The sequence below is a fragment of the Bacillus rossius genome, chromosome 10 (assembly GCF_032445375.1).
Source record: "Bacillus rossius redtenbacheri isolate Brsri chromosome 10, Brsri_v3, whole genome shotgun sequence".
Classification (NCBI taxonomy): Eukaryota; Metazoa; Arthropoda; class Insecta; order Phasmatodea; family Bacillidae; genus Bacillus; species Bacillus rossius.
The window spans coordinates 7,217,896-7,237,256 of NC_086337.1; the positions used below are offsets into that span (position 1 = coordinate 7,217,896).

The following is a 19,361-nucleotide window of genomic DNA, read 5'->3' on the forward strand; positions in this document are numbered from 1 at the left end:
ACCAAGAAACAATTAAATCTCATTAGAGTGGCTTATTAATATTTCTCTTTTAAGATAACAACCAAAAAAACGTGAAAATACGCGATTATAAAAACAAAAACATACATATTTCTTATTTGTTAAAAATACTTTCTTACGTTGTTTCTGTTCCAATCTCAAACTTTGTCTACACACACAATACCTTTAATAAACAGAAAAAAAATTGGACGACATATTTCCAAATTATACTTTACTTAATAAACAAACCTCGTTCTTTGTAACGTAAATTCATCTAACATGCATGCGCATGCGTAAAACATACGAAAAATGTGAGTAACAAGATGCAGTCGTGTGTAACGTTTCGTTACTCGTTACTAGATGGCGCACCCGTTACTCAGTACCAAATACATACGGTTTGCTACAGCTCTAGTGCCTACTATTTGTCAGATAGTAAAATAAATAACATGACGTGTTTGTAAACGTGTCACAACTGAAATAATTCCAAACAAGTTTATAAATATTTGTGTATTATTAACGCGATCAATTAGGAACAAGTATAAAGACGCCTCTGACTTTTTTGGCCTAACATAGTTATAAACAATGTTATTATTCGTTAATGAAAATGTTGCAACAAATTAATTAAGAACATTTATATTTACAAAAAAAAGTGCACATTGTTATGTTTAATGGCGGGAAAAAATAGATTTTGGTCTATTTTCTAAATAACAAGAAATGCGCACAAGTATATGTATATTCAAAGGCTTGGTTTATTCGACTCGAGCATACCTTGGCCTTGAAGCCAGCCAGTGATGCTGTGACTGTGAAGTCGCAGGCACTGATAACGGAAGTTTGATAAAAGAAAGAAAGGACGGGATTCTATTTTTAAAGCCACGCACTTAGGTGGCGACTGCAAGGCTGAAGAATGTGATAGGCGTCAACGGCAAGATGTCTAGTGGCGAGCGAGAGGGGTGGAGATAAAGCAGACAAATAACAAAAGCGCGCTTCAAGCGATCACGCCGTAAATTCCTCAAAAATACCTCATTATAGCCGTGTTCTCGCTATTACCGTGCTCGCTATAACGATATTCTACTGTATTTCATGGTATTTGGCTATTCACGAAAAGTTTCTGTATCAACATGTTGAGTAGCAGATTATGGAAATAAGGCGAAGTATAGGAACTGAAATGCAAGTTTGGTGGGTTAAGTTAGGTTAAGATTGGTTAGGTGCATAATTAAAACCACAATGTTTTATTTCCTACTTTAAATATTTTAACAAAAAATTTTCCATATATTTATTGTAACTGACTTAACCTTACTAAACTTTAACTTTATATTATTTGTCTAATTATATAGAAGTTATTACTTGATGTGAAAATTATTTTTTTACTGGGATTCTATACTTTATATTATCTGAATATGATGTTTGTATTCGTGAATAATTTTGTATTTATATTCAATTCAAAATTAAAAAAAAAAAAACTGATATTTGCACAGGCATAATTATTATATTATGTTATAGTATTAGCAGGTAATAATAAAAGAGTAACCACACACCACTTCATTATTCTTGATTCATAATTCATTCCATTTTATTTTATTCCTTTTTATCCACATTTCATCCACTCACAAGCCACAACTCATACTGCAAGCAAGCAAGCAAGCAAGCAAGCAAGCTAGCTGCTACTGTATCTCATGGTGGTAGACTGACTGTGACCATCAGTTTATATGCAGTTGCAACCACGTTCACTTCTTTGATTGGCCATCACAAGGGAGTGCTCGTGTTTGTGTTCCAATCCATGGTTGTTTACTTTATTTTTTTTTTTGACAAAACAATACAAATAATAGTTTGTTTTTAATTTTTAAATGCAAAAAAATAGTCTATGTTTTGAATCTTCGACACTTTTTTTCCCACTAATGTTTTGCGAGACATTAAGTGAAATAAATTTGGATACTTGTTGCCTGTTTGAAAATGAGTATTTTTCTTTGATTATGCAGTCACGTTAAAACATTGCACAAAGGACTTAACCTCAACAGTGAACGTTGTTATACTACTAAATCACGAGGTATGTTATGTCTGTTACCAAGTGAATATTTTTTTATTTTAAATTTTTTGAATTGACTGTAATATTTAACTATTTGCGTTCTTATTTGAAAGTAAGAACATTTGCACAGGCCTACAGATATGAACAGTGTCGTACAGGCTTGCTAAGCTACGGAAGCCTATCTGCCACACAAAGAGAACCTGCCTCTTTGGGGGTCTTGTAGCCGTCGCGCAGGAAGCGCTTGCAGCCGTAGCGGCCCTGCAGGCGAGCCAGGATGGACGCCCGGGTCAGGTGGATCAGCTGAGGGTCGTCCACCGCGAAGGCAGGGAAGCTGATGATGGACAGCAGGCCGCTGTCCAGCTCCTTCGAGTTCGACTCCCGGGGCAGCATCGACTACAAATGTTTATTCTTCATTCAATGTTAGTAGCTGTGGTTTTTTTCACCACAAAACATTTAATTCCATAAATTTTTACAATTTAAGTGTTGTCTATGGTTGTATAATATGTTTTATAAAATTTAAAATTTTTCTAACACAAAATAAAAAAAGTACTTTGCCAATTATTTTTAAACTTCTGTTTCTGTACTTGATTAATGAAATTTTTTATATGTTTGTCTTTGTATGTATATTAATTTATATATCTCCACACCGCACCGCTTACAGTCCATTCAGGCTTGTCTAAACACATTCAAAACCAATCAACCCACCATCCACCTGGGAATGGAAGAACATGTTCACTCTTAGATACATATGCAGCATATACAGAAAAAGTTTCCTCAATTTAGCATTCTACAATTTAAGTTGGTTACATCAATACTTGGTATATTTATATTTATGTTAATTAGAATAAGATTTAGCATAGTAGCAACCATTTTACAACAATTTAAGGCTAAGATCCTGAGTTTCTAGCGAGCGGGCAAAGACACGCGTAGTTATCTACGTCCTCAACAGAGCGCACTAGCAGTACGGTTGAACGATGTAGCGACGTGTTGGAAAAAGGAGGGGGGTGGGAAAGAGGACGCTGTTCTCAGAATTCTTATCGCCCAGCGGGGAGTCATGTTTACGACCGGTCAGGGAAAGGGGGGTGGGGGAAGAGTGTACTCTGCCTCGGCGAGTATTAGATTTCCAATCCCTTTGCCACTCTGTCCAGCTTGCCTTTGACGAATCCGGATAGGTTCAATGTTTAGCCAGCCGAAAAAGATTTTTAGATTTTATTTTTAAACGCATGTGAAATTAGTCCTTTTTTTTAACACTTCATCGCTGTCACGTGAATTTACGGCAACTTACATTATTGTTGTACTTTTGTTTTGTAGTAACGATCGATAGGCTAAATATGTACATGTGTTTGTTGAAACTTCGTTTTAAACATCCATAAATTAATTTTGTCAATTTATTTATTTATACCAGTCAAATACAAAATAAATTATATTTATTTTACAATCTCTTAAATTATTTAAATGATACATAAAAATGACCAAACATTTTTCAAATGAAAACGTATTTTCAACTGGAAGTACGCGAGAATTACACAGATTCATTTACTTGCGTATTGCATAGCATACTTCACGTCCATTTTTGACAGCCTTGCGAAGTCACTTCCAAAGTATCTACAAGTATATTCTTCAGGCGAATTCGGACACGGCATTATAATCTTCCATTATATCTAGAAGACGTGTTCTTACATTTGCTTGGAGTTTTAAATTATTTTTTTGAAATAATAAAGGCAATTTTAAAGTTTATTTCCATTGCAGAAACACTTACGCAATATATTTGTTGGTTCTCTGCAAGTGTATTTTGTGTTTTATTCTAGTTCGATAATGAAGTCAATCGGAATTTATTGCCTTTTTTTTTCAGATTTGTTTATACATTAGATGTATATAAATATAAAAAATTATGTAACAGGATGAATCTTAAATGGTTTGAACAGTTATCTATAATGACTTTGTTTGTTCATTAAAAGCCTTTCTTTTTTACTGTTCAAGTTGGATTCCTTTATAACTTAAAAAAAAATCACGTAACTAAAAAAAAAATTAATGAAAGAGCTTAGTTCTGTTTGTATGTAGGTGTTAATTTTATGAAAATAATGTAATACAATTTGTTCTCTAGCTAAGTAGATTTAGAAGTAAGGCTTCATATTTCAGTCGTTACCATGGTACGACTTCCGGAAAAGTTTTAAATATATATTGTTTTTACAGAAGGTACCGGAGCTTGCAGGTTGCGCAGAAAGGAATTGTATTGTTTGTGAGAGTTCTCTGTTGGTAGTAACACATATGATATATGTTTGATGTTGTTTCCAACTCATCGTTAACTAAATTTTACAGACTGATAATTATCATTTGATTTAATATCTAAGTTATTTACAGTGTTTAAAATATGCTTTCTTGCGTTTAAGAATATTTCGTTTTGTTTGTATGATGTTTGAGTCACCCGCAAAGATAATGAGATAGTTATTTTATACTGCTTCTTTCGCGGTTTTTTTAATTTTAGTCTTGACAATGGGGAATGAATTATTCAGGCTGTGCTAAATAGATAGATTATGCTTTATATTATTAAGATCAAACTCTTCTATTTTTGTGCATTTGATAGTATTCCTAGTTTAGTTAATTTATCCAAAATTATATTTAAACAATCAAGGCCTTAAATGCTTTATAAAAAAAACTCAATTGATTCATAATCAGTTGCCGTGTATAGATTTATTTTGTAGAAAATAAGCAGTATGTGTTTTAGTACTTAAGAGTTGATGAAAAACCATGTATTAAATTTGAAAATATGTTTTACTTTTCATACTTAAAATTATCATACAATGATCAAATATTTTTCGATATAAGTAAGGACACCTGTATTTCGCGAATACATCTCGTGTCAGGCTATTTCACACATAACTGTAGCTTTTTCCTTAGAGGTTTGGCGAATTGCGGGCGTGCAGCAGTACGGTAACAAAGTCCTCATTGGCCCCGTCGAGTGCGGGAAAACAGCCTTCACCGACCACAGCCAATAATTACAAGAAAAATCTACAGTGTTTTGTAAAATACCTTGACACGAAATGTATTCGCGAAATACAGGTGTCCCTAGATATAAGACGTAATTGCTCTCGGACGATAATTTTCTTTACTGGTATTATCACCTTTCTTATGCAGGGGAATAGTTTTTGTTGTCTTGTGATACCCATTCTGAACGAATTCCAATAATGTAATATGTGTTTATTATAATAAATGGAGAAGTGTATATACTATTAGCAAATGGATCATTAAAAATATGAAAAGAAATTATAAAAAATTACAAATTACTCTACTGCACATAAATCACAGATTTTAAAAAGCCAAAATTACTATAACATTCAAAATATTACAGAGCGTGCCATGTAGAAAACACGGACGCATGTTGTTGTCTAAATGAAATAAATAAAATACAAGTCTGCGGCTTTAAAAACCAAAGAAATAAAATTTTCATAAATATTCAACGCTTATAAGGGTACAACCATTCATTACACTGATAGGACATAGTTTTTCAGTACATCATACTGATTCCAAACCAGACACACATATATAAATAATTTGTGTTACAGTTCAATTAATTTGGCCATGATTTAAACCTGATAAATAAACAATGCAAACAAGCGGAACTGTACAGAGTATCTTCAAATAAAATCTGGGCCAAAAGTAAATCAATATTTTAGTGCTCAAAACAATTCGAAGAAAATGGAAGATTTTTTGTAGTATTATAAATTATCATACAAGGATTGCTGATTTGGTTTTGTATTAATTTTGAGCGTAAAACTACCCCGAAAATATTGCCATCATAAACATTACTATGAGTCTGATTGGCCATGTTGGTGATATGCACGATTTTCAAGGCTGTCTCCCGATATTATATGATGTGTTTTATTTTTATACAAAACGAAGCACGAATATGTTTTATATTTCTTGTGTGAGATACCAGTTGCAATGACTTTGCAGTTTGATTTTATGGGTAGTGAATCAGTGGTATAAAATAACTTCATTTATTTTTCCCGATAACATATTTTTGACATTAGTATAATTTTATCACTCGCCAAGCAGAGAACCTTATTTTTTTTAGTCACGAAAAAAATTGTTTGTATTCAATATCAGCTAATAACTTATTATTGCTTATGTCTTCAAATACATTTACAGTACTGTTCAATTTGTACAAGCATGAGAAGTAAACAATAATTTCTGCAACAACGTTCTTCCGAAAGAAGGTATACACCGATTTTAAAGATGCGTGCCTATTTCTTAATTTTATTTTTTTAATAATTATAAAATAAATATTGGTACTTTCCCGAATTTCCTCATTGAGGCTGCGACCCAAATTTCAAGTTTCCAGCCCTTTTGGCAGTGGGTTGGAATTTGTATTGGCCAGTATGTGAGCGAAGGAACTACTTTTTGCATATTCGAGCAATTCAAAATTTAGGCCCTAAAGTTTAATTATAACAATTTCACGTAAACTAGATAGCTCAAAGGCTGGTAAAACAATAGAAATTTATTTCATATAATTCTGTATCAATTTCATCGAAGTATTACACACCCATTTCAACACATTTTATATACATAATAATTTTACTTCAGCAAGGTCTTCGGTTTCTTGTAACACAAATAAAATTACCTAAAAAAATTACGGGACATACTTAAAAAAGTTTTTAAATTGTAATATTTGCCAAAGAATTTAAATAAATCTAACTGCAAATGTAAGAACACAGTATAAAGGTCTTTAAAATTGTATTTTGGAAAATTACCTGAATGTTTATTTGCTAAAACTCCTCATTTCACTTGTTCAAAAGTATTTACATGTATACATATGCGTGCGTGTGTGCGCGCACATGGAACTTATGTTTCTATGATCATTTATAGTTGCAAATAATGTAGCGGAAGTTAAATTGAAAAATATATAATTCTTTTTGACCAATATTTGTTTTAAAACATAATTTTACATGACCCCAGAAGCAAAAAAAAAAAAAAAAAAAAGAATCGCCACTGCCTTGTAATTGCGTTTCTAACGAACTTGTGTAACTAATGAAAATGCTCAAGGTTAGTGATACAATAAATGCTTGGGTAGTGAAAAATCCATTGTTAAAAACCAAAGGTAATTTTAAACGACCTTTAGTTAACCATACTTGAACGACAGCATCGAGAGATTGTCCCTAAATCATTATGGGAGGAAGTTGCCATATGCGGCTGGTCCTTCAGTTACTAATTTTTTTTAAACATCTATTAATATTTTGATCATAACTCATTTATGTAACATTACACCCAGAGGTATAGCCCATACTACCAGAGCTAAAGTCGAGGTACAAATATAATTAAAGAAACATAATTAAATAAATTATAACTAAAGAAATATAATTAAATAAATTTATACAAAATCATTGTCATTTTGCAAATCAATTTTTTTACAATTATTGAAATATTCTAATAAAATCTTAAACATTATATATTTGTCTTCTTGAATAGAAGTATAAATAATAATTTAAATTGATTTTGGAAGTTATATTATTATATGAAACCATTTTGCTATTATTTTAATACACCGTGATTGCAGGATTCATTCATGTGTTACGGTAAAGAGTCATATCAAAATACATAATGAAGTCACTAAGATAATATGTGAAATAATGTTGTAATAAATGTAATTTGCGACGTTCACGTAGATGCCCGTAAACGAAACAGGTTAGACGTTAGATATTATATTTAGCACTTTAATATTTCCAAAATAAGTTTTTTTAAGGCGCCCAACTATTATAATAAATCTCTATCTACTAAAACAATTCAGTAATTGTAGTTAGATGATTTTAAATCAAAAATATTCTATGAATAAATTTGTCACGACAAGTGAAGCATATTAATTATAATTTACATCACTGAGAAGCTGACAAATATATCTATAGAAATTGTCGACAACGTGAGACGGTTTTCAATTCATTGATTACTATTGATGATACTAGTGTTGTGTTTTGACAATTTCGAAGCGGTAATATTCCCGCCTGAACTCTTGCGATGTTCGAGGCATCTAGTGAGTAAACTCTGAACTAATCGGAGCTCTAGCGGCAAACTGTTGAACTCGTTCCTTTCATGTGCGGCAAGTGACAGTTAAATCACAATATTTTGTACTCAGATTATTTAAATTCTGTACGTTGTATTAAAAAAATTATACGGCAGAATTGTTCATTGTACCTCCTTTAAGTTGTGTGCAAAGTAACAGGTATGTACCGTTTAAATATATACCTAATATTTAGTTTTGAAAATTTCAAAATTAAAATTAAATAAGAAAGCATTTTTTGAGAAAATTTTAATCATCATATTTACAAAATTTAAAGTTTTGTTTACAATTCTGCCGTTTATATTTTTTTTATCTACTACGATATTCATGGCAGAAATAATTTTCTTGGTGACTGCAAAACTAAGGATCTTAGCCTTAACAGCTTCATCTTGCCAAATGCCTGTCCACCAATCACTAGGCTCTCGACAAAGCTATTTAGGCACATGACAGGACAGTAAAAAAAGACCTGGAAATATTCATTTAAGTGCAAACTAGCTATAGATAGCAAGCTGGACAGTTCTGAGGTATGAGACAACGTTATGAAATGGCAACCACGACATCATACAACATGGGCGCTGACAGCAAACAAAACTGAGCAGGGTGAGGGGTGGGGTGGGGAGGTGTGGATGGCCTGGAGTGTGTGCCACATTTTTTTTTTCCTTTTTTCTCATACAGCAATGGTAATTTCTTTCTTTTTCACGCTCAAGAAACAAGTTAGGAAGCCCTCGCATACCCGCAGTTCACTAAAACCAATAAGGTATATAATTTCATAAACACATACATGTAATGTAGGTTCTCTGTTTAGAACTGTAACAAAATAGCAAAGTTAATATTGGAGATAAATTTCAAAGCACAGTTGGGTAACTTAGCCTTAATTTTATATATTTACAGTTATGTTGATTACTTCTTTACATTTCTATGAACCTGCAAGGTCTGCTCTTTGACACCAGCAGTTCACACAAATTCTTGATATGATGAAGATAATAAGTGACTAAATATTTAGTTCTCGCATTCAAAAAATCCTTATAGCAAAAATGTTTCATTTCTAAAGACATACTTACAAAATGTATTTTCAAAACAGAGGATAAATTTTAAAGAGAGATACCAAGAAATATTCCTCTGGATCTAAGGCCAAAACAAACAGCTTGATTAAAACCTGTTGGGGCTCCCTCTGGTCACTTAGGCCATTACTGCCCATTGTCGTGGTGTCGACTTGTGCAGTGCAGTATGCCGACCGGCCTGCGCCGTAACGTTATATCGGTAGACGTGAGACGGCGCTATCGATGCAAGACGAGGGAAAGCTTCGCCGATTTATTGATATAAATTCGGTAACAATTGAAAGTAATACTTTTAAAAACCATGGAAAGCTTATTTTGTCTGCTCAAAATTGTTCACTGTGCAATTACGCCAAACTAGCTGACCTGTCCAGTCTTTCGGTTTTGGCGCGCGGAATTCGCGTGGGAATGGGCCGGGCAGCTGCGAGCAGCCTGCGGCCTCATCAGTAGAACTCAACCCTCCGGGAGGGACGCAGGCGCCGGGACACGTGGAGCCTTCGACAGCAATTCGACGCGTGCCAGATGAGCTTCCCTAATGCACCGGACAGGTCAGCTATTAGGGCAGAACCATGTACGAGAGTGGTTTGTAAAATAAACACCGAGAGTGTACTTCCTAGTCTCTTTCTGTACGTTCTGAACATTCCTGTAGTGAGTAATTACTGTGTGTGTGTGGCGCCTGAGACGGCCAGTAAGGGCACAAGAAGTTGACTCTGCCGACGTACCGCTGCCTCCAGCCACGTGGCAAATATCCCCCCTGAGATAGTCTCGTGTATCAGTGCACAAAATCACTGATTGGCACCGGGCACAACTGCAATCATTCAATACCGATCCGTGAGGCAGTGGATAATACATAAAGCTTAAAAACAATCATTACGAGAAAAGTATAATCAGCTAGAAGTCAAACAGCACTGATAGGTAGGGACCGGAAAAATTCGCGGGTTTAATGACCTCCAGGATGAACTCCATAGTTCTGCGTACACTCGGTCAAATATCACCCACTCATTGGCTGGTGTCTTGTGAGACGTCCCAACGTAGCAGCCTGTGATTCGATAAAGGTTTGGTTGGGTGTTTACTCATTGGCCCAGAGTCATCCAGGTGAGTTGTGAGCCAATAGCAGAGGCATCACTGAGGTATAACTATTTGTATTATAGCCTATCGCGAAATAAATTCGCGAATTTTTCCGGTCTCTACTGATAGGAGAAGAGAAGCCAGTGTGCTCTGGCAACTGCAATGGTCCACTTTGGTACACCCCCGTAAAGATGGAAAAACATGCATGCATTATTGTATAAATTACCCAGTTCTGTTATCTGCTAGAACTGCTGAGCACTTGAGTAATGGAAATGCTAGAGCACTAGTATCGTGACTCGGCTGACAAGTTGCGAGCCTTGGGAGTAGAGGAAGAGCACGGTCGGCTAACCTGCAGCACGGCCTGGCACTTCTGCGCCTCGTCGGCCAGCACATGGATGACGGAAGAGGGGCCGCCGCGCGCCCCGAACAGGTCCAGCTCGTTCATGGCCTCCAGCGCTGCCTTCGCCATGCCGATGGAGCTGGCGTTCAGCTCAGGCAGGCCGTGGTTCGTCTTGTCTCCACGCTCCCACATCCCGTAGTCCTGTGCACACCATGTCTCAGTCTCGGGCACTCTGCTCCCACATCCCGTAGTCCTGAGCACACACCATCACAGTCTCAGCCACTCTGCTCCCACATCCCGTAGTCCTGAGCACACATCATCACAGTTTCAGCCACTCTGCTCCCACATCCCATAGTCCTAAGCACACATCATCACAGTCTCAATAACTCTGCTCCCACATCCCGTAGTCCTTAACACACCATCTCAGTCTCAATAACTCTGCTCCCACATCTCGTAGTCCTGAGCACACATCATCACAGTCTTAGCCACTCTGCTCCAACATCCCATAGTCCTGTGCACACGTCATCACAGTCTCAGCCACTCTGCTCCCACATCCCGTAGTCCTGAGCACACATCATCATATTCTCAGCCACTCTGCTCCCACATCCCGTAGTCCTGAGCACACATCATCACAGTCTCAGCCACTCTGCTCCCACATACGGTAGTCCTGAGCACACATCATCTCAGTCTCAGCCACTCGGCTACCACATACCGTAGTCCTGAGCACAAATCATCACAGTCTCAGCCACTCTGCTCCCACGTCCCATAGTCTTGTGCACACATCATCACAGTCTCAGCCACTCTGCTCCCACGTCCCATAGTCCTGTGCACACATTATCACATTCTCAGCCACTTTGCACCCACATACGATAGTCCTGGGCACATATCATATCAGTCTCAGCCACTCGGCTCCCACATCCCGTAGTCCTGAGCACACATCATCACAGTCTCAGCCACTCTGCTCCCACATCCCGTAGTCCTGAGCACACATCATCACAGTCTCAGCCACTCTGCTCCCACATCCCGTAGTCCTGAGCACACATCATCACAGTCTCAGCCAGTCTGCTCCCACGTCCCATAGTCCTGTGCACACATCGTCACAGTCTCAGCCACTCGGCTCCCACATCCCATAGTCCTGAGCACACATCATCACAGTCTCAGCCACTCTGCTCCCACATCCCGTAGTCCTGAGCACACATCATCACAGTCTCAGCCACTCTGCTCCCACATTCCGTAGTCCTGAGCACACATCATCACAGTCTCAGCCACTCGGCTCCCACATCCCGTAGACCTGAGCACACATCATCTCAGTCTCAGCCACTCTGCTCCCACATCCCGTAGTCCTGAGCACACATCATCACAGTCTCAGCCACTCTGCTCCCACATCAGTAGTCCTGAGCACACATAATCACAGTCTCAGCCAGTCTGCTCCCACGTCCCATAGTCCTGTGCACACATCGTCACAGTCTCAGCCACTCGGCTCCCACATCCCATAGTCCTGAGCACACATCGTCTCAGTCTCAGCCACTCGGCTCCCACATCCCATAGTCCTGAGCACACATAGTCTCAGTCTCAGCCACTCGGCTCCCACATCCCATAGTCCTGAGCACACATCATCACAGTCTCAGCCACTCTGCTCCCACATCCCGTAGTCCTGAGCACACATCATCACAGTCTCAGCCACTCTGCTCCCACATTCCGTAGTCCTGAGCACACATCATCACAGTCTCAGCCACTCGGCTCCCACATCCCGTAGACCTGAGCACACATCATCTCAGTCTCAGCCACTCTGCTCCCACATCCCGTAGTCCTGAGCACACATCATCACAGTCTCAGCCACTCTGCTCCCACATCAGTAGTCCTGAGCACACATAATCACAGTCTCAGCCAGTCTGCTCCCACGTCCCATAGTCCTGTGCACACATCGTCACAGTCTCAGCCACTCGGCTCCCACATCCCATAGTCCTGAGCACACATCGTCTCAGTCTCAGCCACTCGGCTCCCACATCCCATAGTCCTGAGCACACATAGTCTCAGTCTCAGCCACTCGGCTCCCACATCCCATAGTCCTGAGCACACATAGTCTCAGTCTCAGCCACTCGGCTCCCACATCCCATAGTCCTGAGCACACATCATCACAGTCTCAGCCACTCTGCTCCCACGTCCCATAGTCCTGAGCACACATCATCACAGTCTCAGCCACTCTGCTCCCACATCCCGTAGTCCTGAGCACACATCGTCTCAGTCTCAGCCACTCGGCTCCCACATCCCATAGTCCTGAGCACACATCATCACAGTCTCAGCCACTCTGCTCCCACGTCCCATAGTCCTGAGCACACATCATCACAGTCTCAGCCACTCGGCTCCCACATCCCATAGTCCTGAGCACACATCGTCTCAGTCTCAGCCACTCGGCTCCCACATCCCATAGTCCTGAGCACACATAGTCTCAGTCTCAGCCACTCGGCTCCCACATCCCATAGTCCTGAGCACACATCATCACAGTCTCAGCCACTCTGCTCCCACATCCCGTAGTCCTGAGCACACATCATCACAGTCTCAGCCACTCTGCTCCCACATTCCGTAGTCCTGAGCACACATCATCACAGTCTCAGCCACTCGGCTCCCACATCCCGTAGACCTGAGCACACATCATCTCAGTCTCAGCCACTCTGCTCCCACATCCCGTAGTCCTGAGCACACATCATCACAGTCTCAGCCACTCTGCTCCCACATCAGTAGTCCTGAGCACACATAATCACAGTCTCAGCCAGTCTGCTCCCACGTCCCATAGTCCTGTGCACACATCGTCACAGTCTCAGCCACTCGGCTCCCACATCCCGTAGTCCTGAGCACACATCGTCTCAGTCTCAGCCACTCGGCTCCCACATCCCATAGTCCTGAGCACACATAGTCTCAGTCTCAGCCACTCGGCTCCCACATCCCATAGTCCTGAGCACACATCATCACAGTCTCAGCCACTCTGCTCCCACATCCCGTAGTCCTGAGCACACATCATCACAGTCTCAGCCACTCTGCTCCCACATTCCGTAGTCCTGAGCACACATCATCACAGTCTCAGCCACTCGGCTCCCACATCCCGTAGACCTGAGCACACATCATCTCAGTCTCAGCCACTCTGCTCCCACATCCCGTAGTCCTGAGCACACATCATCACAGTCTCAGCCACTCTGCTCCCACATCAGTAGTCCTGAGCACACATAATCACAGTCTCAGCCAGTCTGCTCCCACGTCCTATAGTCCTGTGCACACATCGTCACAGTCTCAGCCACTCGGCTCCCACATCCCATAGTCCTGAGCACACATCGTCTCAGTCTCAGCCACTCGGCTCCCACATCCCATAGTCCTGAGCACACATAGTCTCAGTCTCAGCCACTCGGCTCCCACATCCCATAGTCCTGAGCACACATCATCACAGTCTCAGCCACTCTGCTCCCACATCCCGTAGTCCTGAGCACACATCATCACAGTCTCAGCCACTCGGCTCCCACATCCCGTAGTCCTGAGCACACATCATCACTGTCTCAGCCACTCTGCTCCCACATCCCGTAGTCCTGAGCACACATCATCACAGTCTCAGCCACTCGGCTCCCACATCCCATAGTCCTGAGCACACATCATCACTGTCTCAGCCACTCTGCTCCCACATCCCATAGTCCTGAGCACACATCATCACAGTCTCAGCCACTCTGCTCCCACATCCCGTAGTCCTGAGCACACATAGTCTCAGTCTCAGCCACTCGGCTCCCACATCCCATAGTCCTGAGCACACATCATCACAGTCTCAGCCACTCTGCTCCCACATCCCGTAGTCCTGAGCACACATCATCACAGTCTCAGCCACTCGGCTCCCACATCCCGTAGTCCTGAGCACACATCATCACTGTCTCAGCCACTCTGCTCCCACATCCCGTAGTCCTGAGCACACATCATCACAGTCTCGGCCACTCTGCTCCCACATCCCGTAGTCCTGAGCACACATCATCACAGTCTCAGCCACTCGGCTCCCACATCCCGTAGTCCTGAGCACACATCGTCTCAGTCTCACCCACTCCAAGCAAGTCTTCCCCAGCTTCCTGCTGCTTCGAGTCCTTGCTTCCTTGCTTCCTCGTACACGCCATTCACAGAGTGTCCAGAGAACAGCAGGTCACCTCGTGTAAAGCTACATGTTTACAACATCAATGGGTTGAAACTGGACAAACGTTAAGACTATGTTTCCAAGTGTGGAGTGATATTGTTGAATTTCACTGTATTTCATTAAAACACCAGGAGTCACACTCACCACACTGATGCTTGATAATAGATTTATGACCCAATTCCAGTTCACATACATCATATATTTGAATAAATAAAAGAATTATAATTTTTTTAAGCTGAAATTATGTATGTGTTCTTTAGGTAGGTACAATAACACGTTACCACATAATATGATTTCCCATTTATAATGTTTAAATAATTATTCCCTTGATCACTTCCATACATCTCTAAGTTAAGTAATCAAAACATTTGCATTTATAGATGCATCCTACATAAAATGTTCATTTCAGGAAAAAAATAATGTAATAAAAGTTACGTTTTACACTCTTAAACTGTATGTATAGTATAACTTTTAGACAACTGTTTCAAAACAGTAACAAACATGGCCGTCAAAACCTTTGCAGCACAAAGTACGCTGTTACGATATATGTTTTGACAAAACATCTGCTTGCATTCGTACCCTTTGTGAGGCTGTTCTATCTATACACCAATTCCCTCATTCGTAGCATTAACATCTGACGAATACACAACAAAAATAAACCATTAGCCATTCATTGACCTGATTGCATGAGACATGATGTAACTGATACAGCAATATGAGGAGCTAATTCAGTTCCATTTTTGTTGAGCACTATAGTAAAAATTTTATATGGTAAAGGTAATTATGAAAACTTTAGTTTACTCATCTTGCTATTTTTTCTGTTTTTGGCAGGACTTATACCTTATTTACAAGTAAACTGTGCACAATATTACGCAAAATGTGACTTGAAAAATCATAGCACAAGGCTTATTCAAAGCTTGACAATGTCGCATGGCTATGCTGTATTATGGACAGGTTTCTTCAAGTGCCGAGGTTGTTGACCTGCCACTGCTTAAAGAAACGAGGCAAGGCGAGGAAGGCCAGGGCCTCAGTGGGGGGACGGGGTGGGCCAGCGCAGGTGGTGGGATGGCGAGGAGTGCTGACACGGCAGCTGAATGGGGTTGAGGGCCAAATTTAATTTTTTTTTTTTTTTGTATTTTTGGCATGGCTTGAATATTGGTGTTATATGAGTAGTTTAACATACAATAATTTTTTCTTTAATATAAATTTTAAGTATTTATTAAAGAAGAAATACATGGAGGAAATGAGGTACATATCATTAGATGAGTTTCAGAGCTTTCCCTTATTCAACAAATTATTGGTTTTCTTGACATTATCCATGTTTCAAATTATTTCTACTTTTGATCAGTGTTCGAGAACTCACTTCTAATATTAGTTATTTTCTTAAATGTATTGGACCCTTATTATTTAATGTAATGTGAAAGTTTCATTGCTTGTGGTGGATCTGATGTGTTCTTGGAGACATTTGAAAAATTTCAAATTGACGTTGGGGCCATCCATAGACCCCTGTATTATTAGGTAGTCAGTCCACCCACTTCAATCAATACTGGGCTATGCCGCTGGTAGCACCACATTAACAGTGTGATGGATATTCCTCATCTGCCATCATGACGACTTTGTGCGCTCAGCGCAGGCGCTTTACCTTTCGTTTCATCCGAGCTACTGTTTCCATCGCGTTAGATATGCATAGCGCCTTGAATTCAGCCTTTGTAAGCACTTTTCCCAGCATCGCCAGCGTTCCTCCCGCCTCCCACCCACCTGATCTTTACTCGCCACAATGTCAGCATGATTCCCCTCTCCTCTCTAGGCCTCGGTGTCACCTGCCATTTCGTTGCCAGGCAAACCCCCCATCCCCACAAACGTAACAGATCTTTTAATCTTGAGGCTCCTTTTGGTGGATGGAGCCTCCTATGCCATCTTGTAGCAAGGACTAGAAACTTGTGCTCTCCCGGGCATTGTTCCCGTACAAGGCAGCAAGACAGGTAATTGTGTTCTCGGGCCTGTCTCCACTAGCCTTCGTCTGTGCACGAGTTGATCTAAGTTTTGTTTGAATGGTCAATTTCTTCAGGATGTAGTTCTCAAACGAACGGGAGAGCGATCCCAGACTGCTACTTTCTGAACATGTAGTGTAGTGCATCTCTTTTTCTATCCCTGGATTATCTCTCACCAAAATTGGCATCTTCGTCATTGTCATGGTGTGACGACTGACCTACCCATAGTATTGGAAAGTAAAGCTATTATTTGCAATTTTTTTTACCAACAAATTTTCTGTTTGCCTCACGAATTGCCTGCATATAGTATTTTAGTATTTAAGGGGCCCACCTCGTCAGAGGTGTATGTGTGTTAGTGAGGCGGGATGATAAGCGCGACGCTCGTTGGTATTTCTAGCACGGTGTAGACTCTAAGCGCAAGGCTCTGAACTGATGCACAGTCTTCTCGTTGTCACAGGATAACTGTAAAATTTGAGCGGTTACCGTGTCATTATATGGCCGAGAAATGAAGATAAAGGTGTAATGCAAGTCCCTTAAGTGCTTTCAAAAATCTGTACTGGTTATTTTACGTCTAAAAATTACTCTGAAAACATGTGTTTTAGCCATTTTAACTCTTCTAAAAATACAGTTAAAAAATTTAATCCGAATTCAAATGTATTTTTTGGTCCTCGGCAAACTCTTAAATGCTTTTCGTAAGCAGACCCCACTCGGATATCTTGAGTGGTTTTGAAATCACATTTTTCCTGAAGCTCTGCGCACCGTGTGTGTGCCCCGGTAGGCGGGGGCCTTAAGTCGTCTTGGTTTATTGTGCAGTGGGTGTCAGCTCCTTCTCCCCCCTTCCAACCACTTTCGGACCCATCTGTACACTTCTATCTTCCGGTTTTGGCATCCGCCGTCAGTTTGTGTGTCGGTGGGCGGCTCTCCCCACATTTCCGCTTGCAGGTACAGCTCAATCAGGTACTGGCCTGCAGTATTTACAAGCACAGATAATGAGAGATATCTAAAAGACAGATAAATCTAAATGGCTTTATTAGAAATAAGAGTTTACAAGTCTAAAATGTATTTGTTTTGCAAGTATAACAACTAACGTTAAAATCAGGGATAGATTTTAAGGATTTAACTGGACTGTCCAACGGACAGGTATAATTGGACACTTACCTGTCCGTAACTAATTCCACCTGTCCAGCTTACGTTAAAAAAATTACTGGTTATAAACTTGATACGTATATGCTTAAGAACATCACTGTACTCAAAACAAGTCAGTTTTACACTATTTTAATATTAATAATAGAGTATATTGATTTAAGTGTTTTGCACTAAATCACTGGTTTAATGTGTCTGAACTACTATCAGATGAACTGTCATCAGATGCATCTTCCTCATCTTGCTGCAGCCTAACTACGGACTTTCTGTATGGGGGCTGAAATGGTCTGCGCTTTCACTCACCACGATTAAACCAAAGTTCAATAGCCGGGGTAGGATCAAAATCACAGGCACTACTTGATTTCATCTGGATACGCATCAGTGATGATAATGTATCATCATTAAGTTTGTTGCGCCAGTCCGTTTTGGTAGACTTCATCAAAGAAAATCCTCTTTCACAATCTGCGGTGTGAGCAGGTAGAGACAACACAAGCTCCACGAGTGAAAGAATATTAACAAATTTGTTCTTGTGTCTTGTGTTTATTTCCCTCCAACTGGCTTTGTACACAGGAGTACAATCCTGGTAAACAACAATTTTCAGAGCTGTCCATTCTGGCTCCACCATTTCACACTGAACATTATTGTTCACAAGGGATCTTGAAAAAAAATGTAACATCTTAATGATGGATGTGTCACCAACGTGTTGTTCATTATTAGAAGGCCAAGCTTTGAAATTGAAAATATTGGTTGCAGCAAGTAATTCAGACATTTTAGTGTCTTTATCTGTGAGTCGAGATTCCAGATATCTAACAATGATATTTATAGCATCAGTCTTGTTTGAGGAATGTAAAGCAATACCTTTCAGCTGTCTTCCGTCCGGTTCCATTGATTTTCTCCAAGAACGTAAATGAAAACCTTCACTGATACTCAGTTTCTGCAACATGCAAATAGTCTCTTGTATGGTTGAATTTGTCTCTGCTATTGTCAAACCTGAGACCTGGAAAGACTGTGATAAGTAACTCAATGCACAGAGTATGTCACAAAAGAAATGCAGGTACTGTACCAATTCCAAACTCTGTAAAGATTCTTTACCTAATTTGCATGTTGAATTGGTGGATGCATCACATTTGGTGTCTTGCAGTAGATTTGTTGCAGTCAAGTGAAGAGCAGGAATTATTTTGATTACATTTGTGACACATGATTTCAAGTGTGGAATCCAACGAGTTCCTCCAACTCTTGTGGGCGCGTAAAACTTGATCTTAAGTGTTTCGCAGGGATTCTTTAGAAGACTGTGATGAACTGGGCTGTGATGGTAAAATGAATAAACCTTTCTCAAGAAAATGTCAATTTTAGAATGTAGTGGTAGTTGGATGAGTGCTGATTTTACAGCGAGCTCCAAACAGTGAGCCATGCAGTGAACAGCAACTAAATTTGGTTGCATGTTTTCTTTCAATTTCGCTTGTACACCATTCCGTAAACCTCTCATTACAGCTGCACCATCACTGGCAAAGCCTACCAAGTGTTTCTTCATGT

General features: G+C 40.0%; 1 protein-coding gene across 1 annotated transcript in view; it reads right to left on the minus strand.

Moving 5' to 3' along the window:
• The window catches only part of LOC134535751 (probable phosphorylase b kinase regulatory subunit alpha), a 582,726-nt gene that overhangs the window by 454,012 nt on the left and 109,353 nt on the right, over positions 1 to 19,361 (minus strand). The window contains exons 5-6 of the mRNA XM_063374982.1: positions 10,545 to 10,736; positions 2,225 to 2,413 (exon numbers count right to left, since the gene is read on the minus strand). Coding sequence (XP_063231052.1) covers positions 2,225 to 2,413; positions 10,545 to 10,736 — 381 coding nt within the window. The remainder of the gene's footprint in view (positions 1 to 2,224; positions 2,414 to 10,544; positions 10,737 to 19,361) is intronic.